This window comes from Schistocerca nitens, chromosome 1, assembly GCF_023898315.1.
Source record: "Schistocerca nitens isolate TAMUIC-IGC-003100 chromosome 1, iqSchNite1.1, whole genome shotgun sequence".
Taxonomy (NCBI): Eukaryota; Metazoa; Arthropoda; class Insecta; order Orthoptera; family Acrididae; genus Schistocerca; species Schistocerca nitens.
The window spans coordinates 627121324-627144132 of record NC_064614.1 but is presented as its reverse complement, the minus strand read 5'-3'; the positions used below and the strand labels follow the sequence as shown (position 1 = coordinate 627144132).

The 22809-nt window shown below is 42.5% G+C and overlaps 1 protein-coding gene across 1 annotated transcript in view; it reads right to left on the bottom strand.

The window, feature by feature from the left end:
• Positions 1-22809, bottom strand: part of LOC126236631 (leucine-rich repeat-containing protein 15-like) — a 92509-nt gene that overhangs the window by 21019 nt on the left and 48681 nt on the right. The window contains exons 4-5 of the mRNA XM_049946082.1: positions 14332-14418; positions 8397-8640 (exon numbers count right to left, since the gene is read on the bottom strand). Coding sequence (XP_049802039.1) covers positions 8397-8640; positions 14332-14418 — 331 coding nt within the window. The remainder of the gene's footprint in view (positions 1-8396; positions 8641-14331; positions 14419-22809) is intronic.

Sequence of the window (22809 nt, the reverse complement as noted above, 5' to 3'; positions counted from 1 at the left end):
TGGAGTTTATCTATCATCTCCGTAACACTTTCGCGATTACTAAATGATCCTGTAACGAAGCACGCTGCTCTCCGTTGGATCTTCTCTATCTCTTCTATCAACCCTATCTGGTACGGATCCCACACCGCTGAGCAGTATTCAAGCAGTGGGCGAACAAGCGTACTGTAACCTACTTCCTTTGTTTTCGGATTGCATTTCCTTAGGATTCTTCCAATGAATCTCAGTCTGGCATCTGCTTTACCGACGATCAACTTTATATGATCGTTCCATTTTAAATCACTCCTAATGCGTACTCCCAGATAATTTATGGAATTAACTGCTTCCAGTTGCTGACCTGCTATTTTGTAGCTAAATAATAAGGGATCTATCTTTCTATGTATTCGCAGCACATTACACTTGTCTACATTGAGATTCAATTGCCATTCCCTGCACCATGCGTCAATTCGCTGCAGATCCTCCTGCATTTCAGTACAATTTTCCATTGTTACAACCTCTCGATACACCACAGCATCATCCGCAAAAAGCCTCAGTGAACTTCCGATGTCATCCACCAGGTCATTTATGTATATTGTGAATAGCAACGGTCCCATGACACTCCCCTGTGGCACACCTGAAATCACTCTTACTTCGGAAGACTTCTCTCCATTGAGAATGACATGCTGCTTTCTGTTATCTAGGAACTCCTCAATCCAATCACACAATTGGTCTGATAGTCGATATGCTCTTACTTTGTTCATTAAACGACTGTGGGGAACTGTATCGAACGCCTTGCGGAAGTCAAGAAACACGGCATCTACCTGTGAACCCGTGTCTATGGCCCTCTGAGTCTCGTGGACGAATAGCGCGAGCTGGGTTTCACACGACCGTCTTTTTCGAAACCCATGCTGATTCCTACAGAGTAGATTTCTAGTCTCCAGGAAAGTCATTATACTCGAACATAATACGTGTTCCTAAATTCTACAACTGATCGACGTTAGAGATACAGGTCTATAGTTCTGCACATCCGTTCGACGTCCCTTCTTGAAAACGGGGATGACCTGTTCCCTTTTCCAATCCTTTGGAACGCTACGCTCTTCTAGAGACCTACGGTACACCGCTGCAAGAAGGGGGGCAAGTTCCTTCGCGTACTCTGTGTAAAATAGAACTGGTATGCCATCAGGTCCAGCGGCCTTTCCTCTTTGGAGCGCTTTTAATTGTTTCTCTATCCCTCTGTCGTCTATTTCGATATCTACCATTTTGTCATCTGTGCGACAATCTAGAGAAGGAACTAAAGTGCAGTCTTCATCTGAGAAACAGCTTTGGAAAAAGACATTTAGTATTTCGGCCTTTAGTCTGTCATCCTCTGTTTCAGTACTATTTTTGTCACAGAGTGTCTGGACATTTTGTTTTGAGCCACCTACCGCTTTGACATAAGACCAGAATTTCTTAGGATTTTCTGCCAAGTCAGTACATAGAACTTTACTTTCGAATTTATTGAACGCCTCTCGCACAGCCCTCCTCACACTACATATCGCTTCGCGTAATTTTTGTTTGTCTGCAACGTTTTGGCTATGTTTACGTTTGCTGTGAAGTTACCCTTGCTTCCGCAGCAGTTTTCCAACTCGGTTGTTGTACCACGGTGGCTCTTTTCCATATCTTACGATCTTGCTTGGCGCATACTCATTCAACGCATATTGTACGATGGTTTTGAACTTTGTCCACTGATCCTCAACACTATCTGTACTTGAGACAAAACTTTTGTGTTGAGCCGTCAGGTACTCTGTAATCTGCTTTTTGTCACTTTTGCTAAACAGAAAAATCTTCCTACCTTTTTTTAATATTTCTATTTACGGCTGAAATCATCGATGCCGTAACCGCTTTATGATCGCTGATTCCCTGTTCTGCGTTAACTGTTTCAAATAGTTCGGGTCTGTTTGTCACGAGAAGGTCTAATATGTTATTGCCACGAGTCGGTTCTCTGTTTAACTGCTCAAGGTAGTTTTCAGATAAAGCACTTAAAAAAATTTCACTGGATTCTTTGTCCCTGCCACCCGTTCGCTAACGTCAACTCACTTTTGATTTCAGACTTGCCGGCTGACCTGTGACATACCACGCGTGGAGGTCTACATCGAAATTTCCTTGCGTTTCGACGGCTCTTTCTCCTTTGCTCTTCGACATTTCCGGGCAAAAAAAAATCCAGCTTTTAGAGCAAATATCAATAAACATTATGAGAAAATTTGACATTCATATGTACAACACATTCTGGGAAAAAAATTCTCAAATAACATGTTTTTTTCGGGTGAAAGATAGTAAACCTCCCCTTAAGTGAACACCTTTTGTCGAAACTTGATACAACGGCAGAGCCTGGCAGGGGAGTCCCACTCAGTGATGTCTTCATCACACTAGTCCATTCCGGTTGTCTTGCCCATCATATTTAGCGCATTTCTGGAATACTTTTGTGAGAAGTTTCAACGTCAATATTACCAACCGATATGTGACTGCACTCGTCTTTGCTAGAGTTTTCGAATACCATTACAGAAGGGAATATCGTGAGACGTACACGCTATAGGCAGCAACTTAACACAGTAACACATCCTTTTGTCCCACCTTCGCAGTGAATAACACACTCTGCCTCATACGCCTTATAACAGGGGCCCATGCTACCGCTAACCGCACATGAAATTTAACATCCAGTATTGTTTCTCCAGAATTTTGAGCTGTTTGTATGGCAGACCGGATGATAAATCACCGAACAGTACCTGAGTTACGTGTTTGCGTACATTCGGTACAACAGGGCGGGCATGTAGGAAACTCTTCTACTGACGGCGGGACAGTGGAATACGTCGCTGTTATCTCGATATTATTTGGTCAAGTCCCATACATGATATGTAGTGGAAGTTCTTTTGGAAGCTTTCTCCAAAAGGCACAGAAAAAGGTATATGGTCCCATTACACACACACACACACACACACACACACTCACACAAAAAAAGAGAGAGAGAGAGAGAGAGAGAAAGGTCGTTGTTCTAATTCGGCGACTATAAACATAGTGAACGCATTATTGTGGCCAAGATAGATACGAAGCCCACACCTACTACAGTAGTACAAGTTTATATGCCAACTAGCTCTGCAGATGACGAAGAAATTGAAGAAATGTATGATGAAATAAAAGAAATTATTCAGATAGTGAAGGGAGACGAAAATTTAAGTCATGGGTGACTGGAATTCGAGTGTAGGAACAGGGAGAGAAGGAAACGTAGTAGGTGAATATGGATTGGGGCTAAGAAATGAAAGAGGAAGCCGTCTGGTAGAATTTTCCACAGAGCAAAACTTAATCATGGCTAACGGTTTAAGAATCATGATAGAAGGTTGTATACATGGAAGAACCCTGGAGATACTAAAAGGTATCAGATAGATTATATAATGGTAAGACAGAGATTTAGGAACTAGGTTTTAAATTGTAAGACATTTCCAGGGGCAGATGTGGACTCTGACCACAATCTATTAGTTATGACCTGTAGATTAAAACTGAAGAAACTGCAAAAAGGTGGGAATTTAAGGAGATGGAACCTGGATAAACTGAAAGAACCAGAGGTTGTACAGAGTTTCAGGGAGAGCATAAGGGAACAATTGACAGGAATGGGGGAAAGAAATACAGTAGAAGAGGAATGGGTAGCTTTGAGGGATGAAGTAGTGAAGGCAGCAGAGGATCAAATAGGTAAAAAGACGAGGGCTAGTAGAAATCCTTGGGTAACAGAAGAAATATTTAATTTAATTGATGAAAGGAGAAAATATAAAAATGCAGTAAATGAAGCAGGCAAAAAGGAATACAAACGTCTCAAAAATGAGATCGACAGCAAGTGCAAAATGGCTAAGCGGGGATGGCTAGAGGACAAATGTAAGGATGTAGAGGCTTTTCTCACTAGGGGTAAGATAGATACTGCCTACAGGAAAATTAAAGAGTCCTTTGGAGATAAGAGAACCACTTGTATGAACATCAAGAGCTCAGATGGAAACCAAGTTCTAAGCAAAGAAGGGAAAGCAGAAATGTGGAAGGAGTATATAGAGGGTCTATACAAGGGCGATGTACTTGAGGACAATATTATGGAAATGGAAGAGGATGTAGATGAAGATGAAATGGGAGATATGATACTGCGTGAAGAGTTTAACAGAGCACTGAAAGACCTGAGTCGAAACAGGCCCCCGGAGTAGACAACATTCCATTGGAACTACTGACGGCCTTGGGAGAGCCAGTCCTGACAAAACTCTACCATCTGGAGCAAGATGTATGAAACAGGTGAAATACCCTCAGACTTCAAGAAGAATATAATAATTCCAATCCCAAAGGAAGCAGGTGTTGACAGATGTGAAAATTACCGGACAATCAGTTTAATAAGCCACAGCTGCAAAATACTAACACGAATTCTTTACAGATGAATGGAAAAACTAGTAGAAGCCGGCCTCGGGGAAGATCAGTTTGGATTCCGCAGAAATACTGGAACACGTGAGGCAATACTGACCTTACGACTTACCTTAGAAGAAAGATTAAGGAAAGGCAAACCAACGTTTCTAGCATTTGTAGACTTAGAGAAAGCTTTTGACAATGTTGACTGGAATACTCTCTTTCAAATTCTAAAGGTGGCAGGGGTAAAATAGAGGGAGCGAAAGGCTATTTACAATTTGTACAGAAACCAGATCGCAGTTATAAGAGTCGAGGGACATGAAAGGGAAGCAGTGGTTGGGAAGGGAGCAAGACAGGGTTGTAGCCTCTCCCCCATGTTATTCAATGTGTATATTGAGCAAGCAGTAAAGGAAACAAAAGAAAAATTCGGAGTAGGTATTAAAATCCATGGAGAAGAAATAAAAACTTTGAGGTTCGCCGATGACATTGTAATTCTGTCAGAGACAGCAAAGGACTTGGAAGAGCAGTTGAACGGAATGGATGGTGTCTTGAAGGGAGGATATAAGATGAACATCAACAAAAGCAAAACGAGGATAATGGAATGTAGTCGAATTAAGTCGGGTGATGTTGAGGGTACTAGATTAGGAAATGAGACACTTAAAGTAGTAAAGGAGTTTTGCTATTTGCGGAGCAAAATAACCGATGATGGTCGAAGTAGAGAGGATATAAAATGTAGACTGGCAATGGCAAGGAAAGCGTTTCTGAAGAAGAGAAATCTGTTAACATCGAGTATAGATTTAAGTGTCAGGAAGTCATTTCTGAAAGTATTCGTATGGAGTGTAGCCATGTATGGAAGTGAAACATGGACGGTAAATAGATTGGACAAGAAGAGAATAGAAGCTTTCGAAATGTGGTGCTACAGAAGAATGCTGAAGATTAGATGGGTAGATCACATAACTAATGAGGAGGTACTGAATAGGATTGGGTAGAAGAGGAGTTTGTAGCACAACTTGACAAGAAGAAGGGATCGGTTGGTAGGACATGTTCTGAGGCATCAAGGGATCACCAATATAGTATTGGAGGGCATCGTGGAGGGTAAAAATCGTAGGGGGAGACCAAGAGATGAATACACTAAGCAGATTCAGAAGGATGTAGGTTGCAGTAGGTACTGGGAGATGAAGAAGCTTGCACAGGATAGAGTAGCATGGAGAGCTGCATCAAACCAGTCTCAGGACTGAAGACCACAACAACAACAACAACAAACAATGAAAATTACCTGTGAACGTTGTGTAATTCGGCCTATTGCCCGCTATAACTTAGCGAAAACAACGCATCGATATATTGTGATACTTCCGGTGGTGGCTGCTTTCGGCGACACAGCGCCAGCGGCCAGCAACGGACCCCACAGAGAGAGCGTCAGAGACGTATTCTGCAAATCCGCACGGGGTAGCCTGGCGGATGCCCTAGCCCCGCTTAAGACAGGACACACCGCAAAGAGCTTTTCGGATGATGCAAGTCGTGCAGATAACTGCGATGCCGTAGCCGAAAGTAGAACAGAGCGCAGACATAAAGCACCAAAAATTCGCACACGCAGACATGTGAAACTAAAGAACTGCGGAAGAAGTCAGCCTGCTTAAAAAGTGTCTGGTGAACAGTAAGGAAGTTATATATAAATCACGAACGCCAGCTGATTCTTAGACAAATCACAAACATGAGACTGTGTAGACCTCACGCAGAGGAGATAGCTCTCATAAAGAAGTGTTGTATAGCTGCTGTTACACCAACGAAGGAACGCAGGAAAACATCGGTACAAAGCGCTGGGAACAGTATTGACAGTGAAAACTTGAGAAAGACGCCTATTGCCGAGTCACACACCAGCCCATACAAGACAGAAAATTTCCATCATGTACTAGGAGGCGTGGTCCTGTAACAGCGATCATTCATTGGGCGGAATTGCAAATTTAGTTCGCCAGTGACAAAAACAGAGAGGAGAAAAATTTCAGCGAGTCATTGAGCTTAGAAAGTGAAGAAAAGAGAAGTCAGTCGGGGAGACTGCGCAGAAGCAAGAGGGTACGGGGAATCTTCCATCCGCCGCCTGCATTCGCCTCGCGACGCCGTGATATCACAGCTCGGGCTGCGGAGCACACGGATACCTGTCAACGGGGAGATTGATCTAGACGCTCTCTACACAGCCGCGTAACACCCGTCCCAACCCAGCGCCTGCCGCCGTCATCACCACATGACAAATGATATGAAAAACGATGAGATGATTCATCCCCCCCCCCCTTCTCATTAATAACTGAGTCATATCCACGCCATTCTCGGCCCTGAGATTCATAACTTTTTGTGTGTAGAATGTACTAAAATCAATACAGTCATTTCAGTCATGTTGTTGTTGTTCTGGTCCTCAGTCCTGAGACTGGTTTGATGCAGCTCTCCATGCTACTCTATCTTGTGCAAGCTTCTTCATCTCCCAGTACCTAATGCGACCTACATCCTGAATCTGCTTAGTGCATTTATCTCTTGGTCTCCCTCTACGATTTTTACCCTCCAAGCTGCCCTCCAATGCTAAATTTGTGATCCCCTGATGCCTCAGAACATGTCCTACCAACCGATCCCTTCTCTAGTCAAGTTGTGCCACGATCTCTTCTTCTCCCCAATCCTATTCAATACCTCCTCATTAGTTATGTGATCTACCCATCTAATCTTCAACATTCTTGTGTAGCACCACATTTTGAAATCTTCTATTCTCTTCTTGTCCAAACTATTTATCGTCCCCGTTTCACTTCCATACATGGCTACACTCCATACAAATACTTTCAGAAACGACTTCCTGACACTTAAATCTATACTCGATGTTAACAAATTCCTCTTCTTCAGAAGCGCTTTCCTTGCAATTGACAGTCTACATTTTATATCCTCTCTACTCGACCACCATTAGTTATTTTGCTACCCAAATAGCAAAACTCATTTACTACTTTAAGTGTCTCATTTCCTATTCTAACTCTCTCGGCATCACCCAACATAATTCGACTACATTCCATTATCCTCGTTTTGCTTTTGTTTATGTTCATCTTATAATCTCCTTTCAAGACACCGTCCATTCTGTTCAACTGCTCTTCCAAGTCCTTTGCTGTGTCTGACAGAATTACAATGTCATCGGCGAAGCTCAAAGTTTTTATTTCTTCTCCATGGATTTTAATACCTACTCCGAAATTTTCTTTTATTTCATTTACTGCTTGCTCAATATATAGATTGAATAACATCGGGGAGAGGCTACAACGCTGTCTCATTCCCTTCCCAACCACTGCTTCCCTTTCATGACCCTCGACTCTTATAACTGCCATCTGGTTTCTGTACAAATTGTAAATAGCTTTTCGCTCCCTGAATTGTGCCCCTGCCACCTTCAGAATTTGAAAGAGAATATTCCAGTCAACACTGTCGAAAACTTTCTCTAAGCCTACAAGCCGGCCAGTGTGGCCGAGCGGTTCTAGGCGCGTCAGTCTGGAACCGCGCGACCGCTACGGTCGCAGGTTCGAATCCTGCCTCGGGCATGGATGTGTGTGATGTCCTTAGGTTAGTTAGGTTTAAGTAGTTCTAAGTTCTAGGGGACTGATGACCTCAGATGTTAAGTCCCATAGTGCTCAGAGCCATCTAAGCCTACAAATGCTAGAAACGTAGGTTTGCTTTCCTTAATCTTTCTTCTAAGATAAGTCGTAAGGTCAGTATTGCCTCACGTGTTCCAACAATTCTACGGAATTATTCATCTAAAAATCTGTTCCATTCGCCTGTTAATCCACTAATCTCATAAACTTTTGCTTTGCGATTTCACTTAATTATTGATGACACTTAATTTTTGGCAACCAACGAGGGGCGATACAATTAGTAATCTGCATGTCAATGTATGCAAGAGATCAAAGGATAATCAATTCGTGACAATATTTGGGGTGACCACTCTTAGTTGCTCCACCATGAATATGCGATTTTAACTGTCGAAAGCTCCCATTTGTTCGAACCTGACGGTAGCGACGTGAGACGATTGCTGGAGAGGTCGACGACGCGCAGCTGCTGGTTGCCCTGGAAGGCGGCGGCGTCCACGCCAGCTACTTCGTTGTGGTCCAGGCGCAGGGCGCGCAGGCGGGGCACCGCGGCCAGCAGACCTGCTGGAAGCCGCGCCAGGCGGTTCCCCGACAGCCACAGCTGCCGCAGCCCGCTACACTTCGCCAGCAGCTGCTCCGGAATACTTACGAGCGAGTTTCCCTGCAAGAACAACAACAGCATATTAAATGCCTACAGCGGCACCTATTTTATGTGCGACTGTGATAAAATTCCTTCCCACACGAACCACACGGAATTTGAAACTGATTTGAAATACCCCTGTATAAGCTAACACGGTCATTATACAGAATCTAAGGGTGTGAGAAGTTATTAGCAGTTTACTCAACTGTACCCCATGTTAACAATTCGGGTCTGCCCCTCTGATCATCTTCAGCACTGTCCTGCTCACCATCCTCCTTGAGTGTTGAGAAACTACGAAGTGGAATGACCTTTTTCTTTTTCGAATCATCAGTCTCCTGAATGGTTTGATATAGTCTGCCACGAATTCTTCTTCTCCTGCGCCAACCAACCTCTTCATCTCAGAATAGTGCTTGCTACCTACACCCTCATTATTTGCTGGATGTAGTCCAATCCCTGTCTCTTCCTCCACAATCTTTACTCTCTACCGCTCCCTCTAGTACCATGAACCTTATTCCGTGATGTCCTAATATATGTCGTACCATCCTGTCTCTTCTTCGTTTCAGTGTTTTCCATGTATTCCATTCCTCACCGATTCTGCGAAGAATCTCCTCATTTCCTACCTTATCACTTTTACCCACTTTTCAACATTACTCTGTAGCAACACATCTTAAATGCTTAGATCCTCTTCTGTTCCTGTTTTCCAACTATCCCCGATTCAGTACCATGCAATGTTGTGCTCCAAACATACATTCTCAGATATTACGTCCTCAAATTAAGGCTCATGATTCATACTAGTAGACCTGCCTTGGCCAGGTACGCCCTTTTTTCCAATGCAAGTCTGCTTTTTATGACCTCCTTGCTGCACCCATCGTGGGTTATTTTGGTCGCTAGGTAGCCGAATTCCTTAATTTCGTCTGCGTTGTGGTCTCCAATTCTGATGTTAAGCTTCTCGCTGTTCTCATTTCTACTACTTCTTATTCCTGTCGCCTTTTTTCGATTTACTCTCAATTTGCGTCTCTGGTGCCTTTCCCTTTTCTAAAGGCAAACTGATCGTCACCTATCATAATTTTATTTTCCATTCTTCTGTACACTATTCTCGTCCGCAACTTTGATGCACGAGCTTTTAAGCTGACTCCGCGATAGTTCTTGCACTTGCCAGCTCTTTCAAAATGGCTCTGAGCACTATGGGACAACATCTGTCCCCTAGAACTTAGAACTACTTAAACCTAACTAATCTAAGGACATCACATGCATGCATGCCCGAGGCAAGATTCAAACCTGCGACCGTAGCAGTCGCGCGGTTCCAGACTGAAGCGCCTAGAACCGCTCGGCCACACCGGCCGGCGCAGCTCCTGCAGTCTTCGGAATTGTGCGGATTATGTTTTTTTCCGAAACTCAGATGATATGTCGCCAGACTCGGTGTTTCTACACACCAACGTGAACAATAGTCTCATTGCCACCTGCTCCAATGATTTTAGAAATTCTGATGGGATGTTGTGTATCCCTACTACCCTATTCGACTATAAGTCTTCAAAAGCTCTTTTAAATTCTAACCCTAATACTGGATCCCCTATCTCTTCTATATCGACCCCTGTTTCTTCTTCTATGACGTCACCACGCAACTCTCACAGACGCCTTCAATATAATCTATCCGCTCTCTCCTATGCATTTAACAGTGCAATTCTCATTGCACTTGTAATGCTAACGTCTTTCCTTTTGATTTCAGCAAAGGTTGTTTTCACTTTCGTATATATTCAGTCAGTCTTTCCGATAATCATTTCTTTTCCGAAAGTCGAGTAGCTCCGAACGCAGTAGACAGACGAGCAGTCCGCTAGGTAAAACTAAGTAATTAGCATACAGCTGGGGCTCGCGTACTGTGGGCAGCGTCACTTGGATGTTCTGTCTTTGTGGTCCGTGGCCACTGTGTTTGAAGAACCTCACCTATGCTGCGCCCTTTTTGCAAACGACTTAATCATAGTGATAGTCGCACCTGAAACGTGTCCCACAACTGCTGAAATATGTATTTGACGACACAGTTGTGGATTTATTTAAGCAGTTTCAGACGTCATCGTATTTCCTGCTTGTTGGAGAATATTTGAAACATCATCTCCATCTACAATCTGCTCGTGAAGTACTTTGAGGACATCACCCTGGACACAGCTCCTGCAAAGCCTAGTTGCATTTATTGTTACTTCGACAATACATCGATGCCGTCTGGTGGCACGAACGTGAAAAGCAAGGGCAGTTCTTGAACCGCATTAACATCCTCCTTGACCACATCATGTTTACATTGCAGGTAGAAACGGACGCTGCCTTTCCGTTCCTTTACGTCTTTGTCTGCTGAAAAGCAAGAGGTCTCACCCTCGATGTTTTCCGGAATCCCACCCGCAACCCCACAACTAACGGCATCTACACGCTTCCAGCAACCACCACCCACCACAGAAACGTTCTCTTCTGAGGATCGTGATGCATCGAGCGGTTGCCGTTTCAGAGACTGAAAATCTGCCAGAATAACTGAGCCACCTACGGTAAATGTTCAAGGAAAACAGCTACAATAAGTAACAAATTTCGGAAGCTGTTTCACCGAATACACGCAAGCTGAAGGTACTCAAGGAGGATACGAACGAGCTTAAGTTCTTTGTTATGTAACACAGTGGCAGGATAGCTATACTGGCTTCTAAAGAGGCATAAAATCCATTCATTCTTGAGGACTGCAGCAAACATTCGGCAACTCATGGAGCCGATGGAAGATAATGTACGTCTCAGAACGCTCGGGATATACAAAATACGTTCTTGATGTGGACAGACTCGGCGTACAATTGTATAGCAACGTATACAAAACGAGAAGGGTAACAGCATTCTCTCTGGTTCACAAGCGCGTCATTGGTTTAAGATCAAAGAGGTTTCGACAACTACTCTTCGTCCATTGTCAAGTGGTGACTTTCCCATGGGTGCTGCTGCCGGCGTTATGTAGAGGCGCTGTCACCTGTTACGTCACATCACACGACAGTCATCACTTCACAAGGCCCGATGAGTACTGTGTCGGAAGCTCGTGGACTGAAGACCCCTTGACACGGGTGGAAGGCCGAGGTAATTTTATCGTATGTCTGTCGTTCGTCGTCCTTAAAATAAATCCCGGAATACTTTTTTTTTTAAAATCATACTCAATTGCAGTTTGTTACTAGTGTAACAAGCAGTCGCCTTGTGTAACTATCAAATTAGCTACAAGTGTCACCATTTCTGTGAATTTAGCCGACCTACATTTGGTACTGTTGTAATCATCATCTCTTCATCCTAGTTTGTGCTCAGCAAGTCTCTTCATATTTGTATAGTTACGTCCACTTGTACCTGCTTACTGTAGTCAACCTTAGTCTTCATCTATAAATTTTACTCCCCTCACTGCTCCCCCATTCATCCCTCCATTACCAAATGGACTGTGCCTTGGTGCCCTATTATGTGTCCTGATCGGCTGTCGGATTATCCCTTCTTTTAGTATTTTCCTCCAAGATTCAGTACCATGGTTCAGCATCTCTCCAGCCCCATCACTATTGGACTTAATTCGACGACATTCCATTACTCTTCTTTTATTTTTGTTGACGTTCATGTTATAGCCGGTTTTCATGATACTATCAACTCCGTTTAATTGATCTCCCTAGCGCTTTGGCGTCTATGACTGAACTGCAATGCCATCAGTAAAACGTAAAGCTATTATTTCTTCTCCATAGACTTTAATTCCGTTTTCACAGTTCTTCTTAGTTTCTTCACTGGTTACTCAATTCGCTAATCAAATAATATAGTCGAATACTGTTCATATACTCCGACTTTTAAAAATGTAGTGTGATTTATGGACGAACTATAAGCTACCTTTAGTGAACTGTATTTTGTACATGACAACTTCAGAATTTACACAATGGGGAGGAACCTTATGCTACCATAAACAAGTTATTAGCTAATATTATTACAATATAAATTACATACTATATTCTGATTTCTTTTGTACCTCAGTATACATCATAGTGTGTGTGTGTGTGTAGGGGGGGGGGGGGGCGGTGAATGTTCCACATCTCTTCCTGAACCCCTGGACCGATGTCAACCAAACTTGATACGCATATTCCACAGTGTCAGGTAGTTTCAAGCAACCGTCACTGTAGGGGTAAGAACCACATACCTGTCATACTTCAAAACATATGACGTCACAATGAGATGCGTTAAAAACTGCTGCATCACACATGACGTTTAAATTTATTACTTCTGTGCTACTAACTATATTCACAATAAATTCCGCAGGCAATTCCCACATTCGCTGACGGTACCAACATATGCCGTGAAGTGCACTTACGAAATTATAGCATGGTACCACAAATAGTTCAGGATACATGACGTCATGAACAATGAGGTGCGGGAAGAATTCCTGCATTCTGCGTGACATTTAAGTTTATTACTTCTTTGCTATTAATTCTGTTCACAACACATTGTGCAGGCAGTATCCACATATACCGCTGGATCTACTTACGGAATTATATAACTATATGGCAAATAGATCTGTAGATATGTCCTTGTTGCGTAGAAAACCGTCGCATCCTGAATGGCGTTTAAATTTATTACTTCTTTATTACTAATTCTATTTGCAATATATTTCGCAGACAGTATGCACATAAGCTGCTAAATGTACCTACACAAATACATCATTGTACGACCCATAGGTGAAGAGATGTGAAGTCGTAAAAACTGAGATGCGTGAAAAAATTCCGCATCATGCATGAAGTCTTGATATATTTATTTCTTACTGCTAAGACACTCCCACTGTCGACTGAACTCAAGAAAATCCCTAACACCTGGTATCGCTTTTGACAGCTCTCAGCTGCGAAGCGTAAACAGCTGTAGGTGAAACCAAAAGCCGTTTATAGAGCTATGAAGAGGCTTTGCCATAGAGACGGTTACAAAATCACATTGCACACATGCGAAGTAGCAGGACCAAGCGTACAAAAAATGACTGGGACCATCTCACACCGGCTCTACTTTTCACTTCAATGTGTGCCGGCCGGAGTGGTCGAGCGGTTCTAGGCGCTTCAGTCTGGAACCGCGCGACCGCTACGATCGCAGGTTCGAATCCTGCCTCGGGCATGGATGTCCGTAGGTTAGTTAGGTTTAAGTAGTTCTAAGTTCTAGGGGACTGATGACCTCAGAAGTTAAGTCCCATAGTGCTCAGAGCCATTTGAACCATTTGAACTTCAACGTGTAAACAACAGACAATTCTGCTCTGCTTTAAGCAACTCCCACGCCTGTCCACAGACGAGGAACCACTGAAAATAAAAAAAAAATGTGCCAGTTAACTTCTAGCGGATCTTTTCATCACGTCACTACGGTCATTATCCAGAAATGTGCACCTGTGTTAAATGCTGTTTGTAGGCTATGAACCGTTTTTCAGTTACGCACTCACAAATTACGATGTAGCTCGAGAAAAAATAAAGCTATGTTCACATAGAGGGTACCGTTGTCTCTGTAAGAAATGTCACACAACCTTCTTTTCACTTCAAAAGTAAGAGTTTCTCCCCTGAATCATACTACTCGATTTTAAACTTCTGGTTATCGACCTTTTGATTTATAATGGTCGTTCCACACTTGCATAGCAACCTGTATAAAGCTTTACACGTTGGCCAGGTACTCATACGCTACACTTTGGCCAGGTACTCATATCAGCAGCATGCTTACCTGCAGGTAGAGCTCCTCTAGGTGAGTGGTCGTCTCCAGAAATGTGGGTGGCAGCTCCTTCAGCCGGTTGTGACTCAGGTCCAGTTCCTGGAAACACGACACAAAATGTAACGATATATGTTTACTTTCTTCTCTTTATCTCAAAATAGCAAAATACCCTACGTTCTCCCCCTACACTAGTATGTTTGATGTATTCGAATCTCTGCCTCACACTGTAGTTTCTATCCTCTACAGTATAGGACCATGAAATTTATTCCCTGATATCATGACACACGTTTTATCAATCAGTGTCGTCTTCTTGTCAATATTTGCCATGTGTTCCTTTCTTCAACGATTCTGAGGAGAACCTCAGCATTCAGTATATTATTACTCCATCTATTTTCGACTTCCTTCCATAGTACCACATCTCAATCGCTTCGGTTCTCTTCTTTCCCTTTTCCTCAAAGTCTGGAATTCAATGCCATACAATGCTTTTTTCCAAACGTGCATTCTCAGAAGTTTGTACCTCAAACTAAGGCCTATGTTTGATACTAGTACACCTGTCTTGGCGAGGAATGCTCCCTTTGTCTGGGACAGTTCACTTTTAACGTTCTCCTTGCTTCTTTCGTACCAACCAAGGTGGCGTAGTGGTTAGCTCACTGGACATTCATAGGAAAGTACGACTGTTCAGATCTCCATCCGACAATTGAGATTTAGGTTTTCCGTGCGTTCCTTAAACAACTCTACGCAAATTCCAAGATGCTTCCTTTTAAAAGAGCACGGCCGCTCTCCTTCCCCACCCTATCGTAACTCGAGCCTGCGCTCTGTCTCTAATGACTGCGTTGTCGACGGAAAGTTAAACACCAATCTTCCTTCTTTCCTTCCTTCTGCTCCTTCTATCAGGTATTACTTTGCTTCCGCAATCGCAGAACTCCTTATACTCGTCTGTTTCGTGGTGAAACATCCCTAATTTTATTTACGATATAAATTATTTTAAATTATCGTGACCTAATGCGTAAGCACTAATCGGTTTTGACTGCTAGGTGAGTTTTTTCAATCGGATTTTGGCTGCTCAATAACATTATACTCAAAGAACAGGAATTTTGCCTTAATCGTCGCGAAAGTTTGTACTAAATAAAGCTATATATTTTCATTAAAAACAAACGGAGATAGTCACTGAAATTGTCATACATTTCTGTTCAAGGCTAAGCTCAACACATGTCAAATAGGATGAAAATACTGTCACGTATTGTTGTAACAATATTCACACGTCATCCTCACTGCAACCATTGGCCGGCGCGGTTGACACGGACACGTAATATCGGCACCCCATATTTGTTATCACTTTCAGGCAAACCACTTTATTACAATTCGGTATGCATTTTTACGGTTTCCTGGTGGTCAAACCGCGAAGATGGAGACGCAGGCTCAGCCAGCACAATATTCCTCCTTCCGCTACGCCATTACGGCACTCCTCAGCTGCATCGCTCGCTGGGCACACATGGCGCTAGACTATCGATCCTTGGCCTATCCTCGACCTTTGGGAGTAAAATATGCTTATCTTTAAATAAGGGACCGCGGATCCCTTAAAGTGATCATCACTTTTGATGTCGAGTTTATAGCTAACCTCACTTCTGTTACTCCTTCTTAAATTCGGCTTGCTTCAGCTTAGTCTGAATCCATCGATTGTGCTCATTGCACCCATAATTGCATTCAACACCTTCTTTAATTCGGACTAACATTCGCTGAAGATAGCATTGTCATTAGCGAATCGTTGATGGTTTAGTCTTGAACCTTTGCTCTATTTCCATCATTGCTTCTTCATTTATAGATTGAACAACATTAGTGAAAGCAGCATCCCTACTGCACATTTTTCAATCCTTAGTACTTCTTTCTTGGTTGTCCATTCTTATTTTCCCCTCTTCATTATTGTACATATTGTATAATACCCTCCTTCCTCTATAGATTAGTCATATTTTTTTCAGAGTTTTGAACATAGTGCACCATTTTACTCTCTCGAATGCTATTTCTATGTCGACAAATCCTATGAACATGTATTCATTCTCCTTAAGAATTGATGTCATTACCATGCACAATGCCAGAAATGTTTTTCTGAATTCTTTACATTTTCTAAAGCGAAACCGACTGTCATATAACAGACCCTCAGCTTCCTTTTTCATTCTTCTGTCACCTATTTGTGTCAAAAACCTGTATGGATGAGCTATTACACTGATTGTGAGACAGTTCTCGAACTTACTGTCCGCAGCTCGTGGTCGTGCGGTAGCGTTCTCGCTTCCCACGCCCGGGTTCCCGGGTTCGATTCCCGGCGGGGTCAGGGATTTTCTCTGCCTCGTGATGACTGGGTGTTGTGTGATGTCCTTAGGTTAGTTAGGTTTAAGTAGTTCTAAGTTCTAGGGGACTGATGACCATAGATGTTAAGTCCCATAGTGCTCAGAGCCATTTGAACCATTTTTTTCGAACTTACTCCCATTGCTATCTTCGAGATTGTTTGGATGATATTTTTCCAAAAGTCTGGTGATATGTCTCCAGTCACATAGACTATACACACCAAGTTCAGTAGTATTTCGGTTGCCACATCCCCCAGTAATTAAAGAAACTCTAATTACCTATTCTCCCTGATTTCATCGCGTCTTCCAAATCTCTGTTAAACTCTAAGACTGATCCCATATGATCTACCATATCTACTTCCATTTGTTCGCGCATCACGTCATTAGATATTTCCACTCCCTCGAAGATGCCCTCATTGTATTCTTTCTACCTATCAGCTCCCTCCCCTGCGTTTAACATACGTAGTCCCGTTGCACTTATGTTTCCGACCTTGCTTTTAATTTAACCGAAGGTTGTTTTGATTTCAGTTCTTCCAACGACCACTTCTTTTTTGATTTCTTCACACATTTTATGTATCCATTTCCCCTAGGTTTCCCTACATGTCCAACTTACTGCACTCCTAAGGCATTTACGTTGGTGTATTCTTGTCTTTACGCGAATAATTTTGAATCTATTTCGTCAATCAGTTGAACTATTCCTTCTTTAATCCAAGGATTCTTCACAGTTACCTTCCTTGTACCAACATTTGTCTACCGAACTTCTCCGATTATTCTGTTTAGAGATGTTTGCTTCTGTTGTGCTGAACTACCCACGTGGTTTTCCGTATTGCGGAATATAAAACCTCAAGGAATTTCAAACGCATCACGTCACTCCTCAGCACTTCAGTATCCACCTTCTTCCCACATTGCTTAATCTTCAGTCTACTCCTTACCACTGCTAGATTGTGATCTGAGTCTATATCTTCTCCTGCTTACGCCTTGTAATCCAATAACTGATTTTGTAATCTCTTTCTGGTGATGATGTAATGCTCCTGCAATCTTCCAGTGTCTCAGGGCATTTTCCAAATATACGTCCTTGTGTTGTGACTTTTGAACAGTGTATCTGCTATTACTAACTGAATTTATTGCAGAACTCAGTTCTACTATGAAGCACATATCCTGCGTAATGCTTGTCTCCTAATCTTTCTCCTTTCTATTCTTTCTCCTATAACCACATTCCCACCACCATGATTAACTGATTATCTTCTCCCTTTACACTTTACATATTAAGCGGTCATCAGTCTCTCTACCACTTCACCTTCTGCTTATAACTTTGGCACGAACACCTGGACTATAGTTGCCACGCAATTTCATTGTAGTAGCAATGAGGTTGTTGCATAATAAACACGTACATGAGATCAAATGTGAATTTCGTCATCCAGAAACACAGTGAATCCAGTTACAAATACACGGAAGAATGTAGTTAAGAGTCTATCTACCGCTCATTCACTGTTTGCGCACAGAGATTAACTGTAAAATTTATGATAACGGCTCTTAAAAACTGTGACTATTGTTAGTATTGGACACTTTTTAGCTGATCAAATGAGTTTCACACGAGGTAAGTACACTTGCAGGAAAGAGGGAGGCAACCACACAGCACGGTAGTACCCATTAATTCAAAACGACGCGAAGTCCGAATTCAGCAGGAGTTAATTCTAGTATTTCCAATGAATGAAAGGAGTGCAGCTCCTACTGCCGTATTATTTCGCATTCATTATTCCGTGAGACATTTGTTTCATTTGCAGCTAAATCATGTGATGACTGAAAGTTCTGCAGTCACACAAGAGATCACTGCTTCCTCCAAACGGGAAGATCCGTGTCGATGTACTGCAGTACCTTTTGCCCTGTGGGTCTTAATTGTTGGAACAGTCTTAGAAGCACGATGTGCATCGGATGTTTCCTGTCTGGGTGCTTGGCCCTATACCCACATTCCATTTTCTTATGCACTACACGAAACAGACATTTGCTAGTTCTGTAAAAACATTACTTTAATATTTCTTATGTGTGGTGTTCCATATCCTCAACAAATTGTATGGAACGATCAGTTTGTAATGAGAGCCATGAACACTGTTTTTCTTTACATTTTATTTGCCGCTACCGCTTTCAAGCGGTGGCTCATTCTTAAGCGAATCTATAAGGAATCAAGGTCTCATCAACACATATGTCTGTGTATTATGTAACAGTGTATTTGATACTCTTAACTGAATTTATTGCAGAAGTCGATTAATATTTCTCCCCTCTCATTTCTTCTACGAAGCCCCCATTGAACCGTAACATTTATCCCCTATTTCTTCTCCTATCACGGTCTTCCCATTCTGCATGGTTATTAGAGTTATTAGATTATCTTCTCCCTTTACGTACTGAATTAAGCTTTCAGTAGCCGATCTATCTCTTCATCTTGTGCTCATAAATTTAGCGCGAATACCTGGACTATAAAACTTTTCTGGGTGTGGCACCGCGTCATAATGTATAAAACTACTGCTACTGGAGAAAAACCTACTGATCAGACCCAGAAGAAGGCCACTGCAACCCTGGCCGAAACGTTAGTTTTCTCCAACAGCAGTTTTATACATTATGACATGGTACCACACCCAGAAAACTTTTATGTCGACTGGCTCTGGCCGCAGAAGCCTACACAATTATACGTAGACTATTGCTGGTCTTAAGTGTTGGAACAGACTTGGAAGCACGATTTGGATCGGATGTTGTGTATGAGGGTGCTTGGCCCATATTCCATTGTTCATATATATATATATATATATATATATATATATATATATATATATATATATATATATAATTCTTGGTTATATGTTAGTTTTTAAATATGATATACGTTTTTGTCATATTTGTACATGTTTGCGTTATTAAATTTGTATCTTTGGCGAAATCTCCGGGATAAATTTAAGATTTATAGGGCCTAATGGTATATAGAATGAAGAATTTCATGTGGTGTCACCGCCAGACACCACACTTGCTAGGTGGTAGCCTTTAAATCGGCCGCGGTCCATTAGTATACGTCGGACCCGAGTGTCGCCACTATCAGTGATTGCAGACCTAGCGCCGCCACACGGCAGGTCTAGAGAGACTTCCTAGCACTCGACCCAGTTGTACAACCGACTTTGCTAGCGATGGTTCACTGACAAAATACGTTCTCATTTGCCGAGACGATAGTTAGCATAGCCTTCAGCTACGTCATTTGCTACGACCTAGCAAGGCGCCATTATCAGTTACTATTGATATTGTGAAGAATGTACAGACAAGAGCTACGTTCAACATTGATGGATTAAAGTTAAGTATTCCACCATCTGCGTCCCTTTTTCTGGGTTCTGATTTCCTTGTCCTGTTCCAGACCTCACGCCAGCCTGCGTGAGCTTAAACGCGTGCCTTTCGGCTTCCTCCAAACTCCGTGGGTTGGCTCTCCTGCCAATCCACAACATTTCACAACTGGAAAAAGTTTCGGGATGTGATGTCGTGGTCTAAGAAACGTTTCTGTTCCTGAAGTTTCGTCCAGGACTGCGCTGGACATCTTCAGAGGAGCTCCTCCGCTGAGTCTTGCCGACTGACTGGTCGGGCTTCCGAGAGTGACGTACATACTGTGGCAAAGACAAAACTTAACTATCGACTATCTCGTCAAAGATAAAATAGTCTAGCGACTGTGCAGACCTACTGTCCATTATGTCGCTAAGTTTCATTGCATCCTCTTTCATATTAAAATTATCCTGATGCTTTTAAATTTCAATGGCTTCTCTACATAGTCGTGGATAGTAATTTGACGTTGTAGATAAAATTTATGTTTCAGAAAACTTCACTTCGTGGTTCAAATGGCTCTGAGCACTATGGGACTCAACTGCTGAGGTCATCAGTCCCCTAGAACTTAGAACTAGTTAAACCTAACTAACCTAAGGACATCACAAACATCCATGCCCGAGGCAGGATTCGAACCTGCGACCGTAGCGGTCTTGCGGTTCCAGGCTGCAGCGCCTTTAACCGCACGGCCACTTCGGCCGGCTCACTTCGTGGTTTCCTGACTGAAGAGCATGCTCTGCTGCAGCTGATTTCTCTATTTTTCCTAGTCGGCAAAGACTTTTGTGCTCTTCTAGCCCTGTATTTATGCTCCTCTTGGTAGTTCAAATATAAACTTCACTACACGTACACGGAATTTTGTATACACCACATGTCGACAGAGGAGGACGTTTATCCCTCACAGCTTGGAATACTTGACTTATTTTCTTTGTTGGTCTAAAAACCGGTCTTATGTTTCTGTAAAATCTTACCGATCTAGTCCGTTACTTTTTCAATAAAAGGGAGATAAACAATATTTTTCAGTCGTTGTGGTTCATCCTTGTCATTCGGTCTTCTGTTCCTTGGTGAAAAAATTCTCTTTACCTTTTTCCCTAGGTAGGCATCTTTCTCAAAGGCCTCCTTCAAATATTTTATTTCAGCGTCCAGATGTTCCGATGTTCATGTCCGCTCGGCTCTATCGAGAAGACTTTTAATGACACCTCTCTTTGGTTGTGGATGGTGATTGGAGTCTTCATGCGAACATCTGACGGTATGTGTTACTTTCCAAAAAAACTTCATGTTCCAAACTTCCAACGGACCATCTCATAACTAAAACAACCAAGAAAGATATTCTATTATCATTTTCCATTTCCATGGTGAACAGTGTTTTTGGATAAATTTTATTTAGATGATCGAAGAATTCGTCCAAAGCCTTTCTACCATGGGACCAAACTACAAATGTGTCATCTAGAAACAGGATACGAGCGAGATGGTTTCTTATTTGCTTTGCCCATAGCCGATTGCTCGAATTTCTCCATATAGAAATTAGCGATCGTAGGACCTAATGGGTTATCAATTGCTACACCGTCAAATTGCTCATAAATTCATCGTCCCACTGGAACTGACTCGAAGTAAGGCGATGTCACTTCGACTATGCCCCCATTCCTACAGTGTATATGACGCTCTCGGACATCCGACCAGTCCGTCGGCAAGACTCAGCAGAGGAGCGCCTCTGAAGATGTCCAGCGCAGTCCTGTACGAAACGTCAACAATAGAAGAGTTTCTTAGAACACGACCTCACATCCCGAATGGTTCAGAAGACTCTACGGGGAGGATTTTGTAAGCTAACATCCCAAAGATGTTCGGGCTCCCATGCGGTTGCTCGTTCTTCTTCGTCGAAGTGTCTTGGCTGAAACTCGTCTAGGGGTTGAACCGCACGTGTAGCATTCAGCGCCTTAAATTAGACACTTGTGGCGCTTTGGTTGAACTGTCTATCTGATGGCAAGTTTGTGAAATACAAAGTTAACATAACATATAATAACAGTAATGATAATATCTGGAACTAAATTAACGACCCACAAATGATGGTTAGAATAATGTTTGTTCAGAAAGCAAACTAATAGCGAACGTGGTCGTATTTAGAGTTGCTGTTACACTCGAGCGCATATCCATTTGGCACAGTTCTATCATTCACAGTCTCATAGCGAAATACAAATTATCTACGCGAAAAGTTAGAGTTCACACTAGGCGCGTGGCTGCTCACTACTCAGAGAGTAAGTCCCGCGATACCACACAACGAGAAATTTTATAAGTCGTTTCACTTCGTAGATGCCTAAAGACCGACTGTCCGCTTTCGCGTCTGCATCTGAACTGTACCCTTTGGTGTCTCCAGTCGAACTGTACGCTTTCGCGTCTGCACCAGCACTCTCCTTTGGTGTGTAGGCCAGAACTGGCCCTCTGCCCGTCTCCGGCCGCGTCCCCCGCGTGCCGAACAGCGTCGCTCAACTGACTAGGGCAGTTCCCTTTCCTGAAGCCGTCCATCTGATTGGCTACAGCTTATTCTACATTATTTAACATTTTAACAAATTTAAATAATCAAAGCTCGACCACGTTCTAAATAAAGTAACAATAATATCCATTGTTAAACTATTTTACAGAAAACCACTGTAATTTCCTTCTAAACTTCGAATGTCACAGCCAGTAACCTTACGCGAATGTACTTTCTGATAAATAAATAAAGAGCAAAAGTAACTATTATGCACTAAACTTTACGACAAATGTCCTATTACCTAATGATTCAATAACGTGTCATGGTGTCATCGTCAGT